The 4,724-nt window shown below is 49.8% G+C and overlaps 1 protein-coding gene across 2 annotated transcripts in view; it reads right to left on the bottom strand.

Moving 5' to 3' along the window:
* The window catches only part of SPTAN1 (spectrin alpha, non-erythrocytic 1), a 48,181-nt gene that overhangs the window by 32,830 nt on the left and 10,627 nt on the right, over nt 1-4,724 (bottom strand). For both annotated transcript variants that reach the window (XM_006918023.3, XM_006918024.3), the window contains exons 11-18: nt 4,650-4,724; nt 3,752-3,829; nt 3,458-3,613; nt 3,036-3,240; nt 2,325-2,506; nt 1,725-1,968; nt 1,415-1,537; nt 704-921 (exon numbers count right to left, since the gene is read on the bottom strand). The exon at nt 4,650-4,724 is cut by the window's right edge and continues 25 nt beyond it. In XM_006918023.3, the coding sequence (XP_006918085.1) occupies nt 704-921; nt 1,415-1,537; nt 1,725-1,968; nt 2,325-2,506; nt 3,036-3,240; nt 3,458-3,613; nt 3,752-3,829; nt 4,650-4,724 (1,281 nt within the window). The remainder of the gene's footprint in view (nt 1-703; nt 922-1,414; nt 1,538-1,724; nt 1,969-2,324; nt 2,507-3,035; nt 3,241-3,457; nt 3,614-3,751; nt 3,830-4,649) is intronic.

Below are 4,724 nucleotides of genomic sequence, written 5' to 3'. Positions count from 1 at the left end.
CTTCCTAATAAACGTTCCATTTGGAGGAAATATTGTGACTTCAAGGATCTTTTCGGCCTGGCTTTACGTAATCATGCCATACTCAAAATACAAAAGGGAACGTAAAGACCAGCAGCAGCAACTGAGCAGTGAACCCACCACCCGTCTTAAGAAGCAGGCTCCAGGTTAAGTCGAAGCTGCCATATGTACCACCCTCGTGGAGGAGCGCCCCTTCCCTCGACACATTCGGTGCTGCTTCTTTCTCCACTACCGTTTTCAAAGCTTTTCAGTTCTCTCATCTCTTGGGAAAATCAAAGAACTCATGTCGCTATCCAACTCATTCCGGCTTTGGGGAAAGACTGGAGAGAAAACAGGTAGGCGCAGGGACTACGACTAGACCTTTACGAATAAAATTTAAGAGTTTCAGTCCAAAACCAGATAACTAGCAGAAGTTCGTGCTGACGTGCGCATGCGTGTAGTGGACGGAAAAGACAAGGAGAATGGCGAACGGTAACGGATGAAGGTAGGCGACAGGTGGCCTTCTTTCTCCTTTCGGTATGACTGAATTTCCATAATAAAAAGTGAAAAAGAAAAAAAAACTCGAAAACCCCTTAACAATCAATATGATGCTGTACCTCCCACACTTGGTCACTTTCCTAACTGGCCTTCCAGCCTGAGCCCCGGGCAGGTTCCCCGGCAAGCGCGACACGCCCCAAGCTGTCACCTCGGCGGAGTCCTCGTCCTTCCCGTAGTCGGTGCTACCCACGATGGGCTCCTTCTCCCGCATCCAGGATTCGGCCTCGTTGGCATCGGCGAAGTACTGTTGGGCCTGCAGTGAGTCCTCTAGGTCCTGCCGCCGCTGTGAAGCTTTCGACTTGAGTGACTCCCACTTCTGGTTCAGTTCATTGAGCTTGGCCTTCACGTCCTCTGCGGCGAAATGGCCTGGGAGGCGGGTAGGGGAAGGGAGAACACAGAAAAGCATGGTGACATGCTGCAGAAAGACAAGAAAGGTCTTCTGTGTGCTCACCTTCGTCTCTACACCTAGGTGAGCCAGGCTCCTTCGTGTTTCCAAATTTTATGACAGGCTTGGGTTTCAACCCTGTATCAGGTTTCTGCATTTTCTGCCTCCTCAAACCATGAGCTCTACCTAGACTTTAAGAATCATGTCCCAAATTGACACCAGTGCTGCTTGTGCGAAGAAATAATAAAAGTAACAGCACTCCCATAGTTCTCAGCCACTCAGACTTACATCATCAGGTGCTATTACCTCCATTTCACAGACAAGAAATTCAGTCTTTAAGAGGTTAAGGTCTAGTCAAGGTCAAGGAGAGAATGGGGATGGTCTTCAATCCCATAGTCCAATCTGACTCAAGACCGTGCACTTAACCTTCGAAGGACAAAAGCAAAGCGACTTTCCCAGGTGACAGGCACTCACCTTCCTCCACCATGGCATTCCCCTTCTGTGTAACTGCTTTGATGCGGGGTTCGTGTCCAGCAATTTCTGCCTGGAGGGCCTGGTGTTTCTTTAGAAGATTCTGGACTCCAATCAAATCTTTGCCTGAAAGCAAAAGAAACCACCCCTAGTCATCCAAGCCATTAAAGAAGTCAGTGCCGTCACTTGCAGTTTCCACCACGGTTCGAGTTTAACTTAAACTTGACCCTGTTCATTAGACAAGTGTCCCTTCTAGGCCATAAGGGTAGAGCCCTTTCCCAGCTTGACTCCCATATGATGGAGGCAGACTAACCTCTGTTGGTGGACGCAGCAATGGGCTCTTTCTCTCGAATCCACGTCTCCTCATCCTCAACGTCACGGAAAAGCTGCTGCAAACGCAGAGAATCAGCCAGCTTCTGCTTTCGGGCGATCATGGGTTCCTTGAGAGCCTCATAGCGAGCCACGAGGGCTTCCTGCTTCTTCTTGATGTTTTCGGCATCAAAATGGCCAGCATCTTGGAACTGGCGGGCCTGAATGGTGATGCCATCAATTCGATCCTGGGAGTGAGAAAGAATAGCTTGAAGGCTCGGACCAGGGCTGGGCAACTCTATCCTGGACGTTTCTAGGCCCACTTCACTACGTCAAGTGTGGTTTCATGATATACAAAGAAAAACTAACACAGTTCTTTTCCCGCCCCAGAGAGTACTCCTTCCGCCATCTCTTGCTCTCATGCTGGGCTCCCAGGGAGCTCTGAGGGAAGACGGCTGGATCGAGCAGAATATGGGATTATCTAAGAAAAGCAGCAACATTTCATTGCCCCCCAAACAGGTCTGGTCTTGAATTACCTGATGTCCTTCAGGCCTATCATTTCTGTACTTTCTGGCCCAAGAAGAGGTCCCGGTCTGCACTCTACCTGGTGGGCGGCCACATCGGCCTCCAGCAGCGCATGCTTCTTCTGCAGGTTCTGGACGTTGGTAAGATCTTTGCCATAATCGTCTGAAGCCAAGTGACCTTCCACCTCATAGAGCCACAGTTCAATATCCTCGACGTTGCGGTTAAACTGCTGTTGCTGGTTAGCCTCGCGGAGCTTTATTCCTAGTCAGAGGCAAGTTTGATTTTGTTTGTTAACACCCTGCCAGCAATACGGCTCACACACGATGTATCTTAGTGAAGGACTACGAGGCAGACTGTAGTTACTGCTTCAACTCTACCACAAAGGCGAAGGAAAATTGCAACCTCCACTTAATGCTGACTTGGAAGTTGTTTAAGAAGCATTCTACCCCCCAGGGGATCAGGTCCTTGAGAATTATTAAGAATTGAGAACTGTTAAAAGCCCTTGGCTCATGGATTTTTAGTGATTGATGAGGCCTGATTCGGTCAGGGCCGGTGGCCCAATCGTCCCCTTTTCACTCAGGCTCCCCCAACAAGCACATGCTCAACCACATTTACCAAATCATCAGGACAGCAAGAACCCAAGGCGGTGACCCCCATGTGAAAATGAGCCCGCACACCCAGGCCTGCACCCCACCTTCCTGCTGGTGCACGTCCCTCAGACACGTAACCGGGAAGGACCGGTTAATTCCCTCGGCGCTGCTGTCAAGTCCGGTGACTCAGCCTCTCCTACCTTTCAGTTCAGTGGCCTCCAGCAGTTTCTTCCACAAACTGATGACTTCGTTCATACGAGCTGCCACTTCGTCCTTGGCGTAGTGATTGACGTCGATCAGCTTCTGCCCAGCCTTCTCCAAGGCATCGATGCGGCTCTGGTTCGCTGAGAGCTCAGCCTCAAAGGCCTGGTGCTTCTGGACCTTTCCTTGTAGGTTAGATGGGTCCTGCCGATAAAGAACGAGTTCTGTCTTGAACCTGAGTAGGTTAGCTCACGTAAATCTCAAATTCTCATCTTTAGAAAGGGATGCATAAAACGGTCAGCTGACGCTAATTAGTGCAGGTTTGGGATTTCCCTAGTTCTCGTTTTAGCTACGCTGTATTGGCGGAGCTGTGTTTAGCTTACTAACCCAGCGCTACACGGCAATGTTAACAATACGTTACTTTGTAAGCTTCGTCCGTGGCAGTTTTCATCTTCTCATTGACCCAGCTCTTGAGCTCATCAGAATCACGGAGAAATTGCTGCAGGTGGAAGGAATCGGCCAGCTGGGCGCGGCGACACAGGGCTCTCTCGTGAAGGGCATTGCGGCGGCTCAACAGCTGGAAGGCAGGAATCCACGTGAGTCTCTGGTACTTACTCCTCCGAAGATTTCCAGCACAAGAGGCTACACTGCAACCACTGCCTTAGGAAGGACACCAATGCACAGACGGAGGCGCATAAAGAATCTTGGAACTTACAGCGTCACGGCGAGTAGCCACGTCTTCCATGGCATAGTGGTTGTTCTGAATTAGCTTGGTTGCGAATTCATCCAGTGCCTAGGAAGGAAGAAGCGTCTTTCACTGGTAGGCAGAATATTCCACAGCTTGGCCTCCCGAGGAAAGTAAGTGCTGAACAGATCACAAAACACTCTAAACTTTAACACAGGCCAGAGTTTTCACTCTAGAGTTTGCTAAGACAACATTTATCCCCAAAGTTCTGAGCTGCTGTTTGATGTCATCAGTCAGACATGACGTCATGCTGGCTCCATTCAAGACTGGAGACGTCAGCTGCAGCATGATCCAACCGGGGTCAGATCGCAGCGGTCTCCAACCTCTTGGGTACCAGGGATCGGTGCTCATATGAGGATCTAGTGCCTGAGGATCTAAGGTGGAGCTGAGGCGGTGATGCTCTAGCACTGGCTATAAATACAGATGAAGCTTCGCTCCCTCACCCATCGCTCACCTCCTACTGTGTGGCCTGCTTCCTAACAGGCCATGGACCAGTACCAGTCCGCAGCTCGGAGTTAGGGGACCCCTGAGATACAGATTAAAAACCTTCCGATTCCTACTTCTAAGCTCTGTTTCCACCGGGAAAGACGCTCTTACATCAATTCTTTTCTTATGTTAACTCTTAACTACTTTCAGTCAAAGGTAAATCTCCATTTGGAGGTTTACATCCGGAAAACGCTTTCGTTCTATAAAGTCGTGTTGTCTCCTCGTAATGGTATATCGTCGTCACCCTGAGATTTTAAGCACCCACAGGAGTGCCTTGCACACAGATCCCTCATCAAATCTGTTCAGAAACCTTTCAGAAAAAGCAGCAACTTCCGGCTTACTCCAGGGAGCATTTGAAGGTGCTGACGGCAAGGGGCCTTACCGTGATCTTTTCCTCCTGGGCACTGAGGGATTTCTCGAAGTCCTCGTGCTTCTTGAGAAGCGCTTCCACACTATC

Source organism: Pteropus alecto, unplaced genomic scaffold (genome assembly GCF_000325575.1).
Source record: "Pteropus alecto unplaced genomic scaffold, ASM32557v1 scaffold67, whole genome shotgun sequence".
NCBI lineage: Eukaryota > Metazoa > Chordata > Mammalia > Chiroptera > Pteropodidae > Pteropus > Pteropus alecto.
The sequence above is the reverse complement of the archived record's forward strand: the minus strand, read 5'-3'. Positions and strand labels throughout refer to the sequence as shown.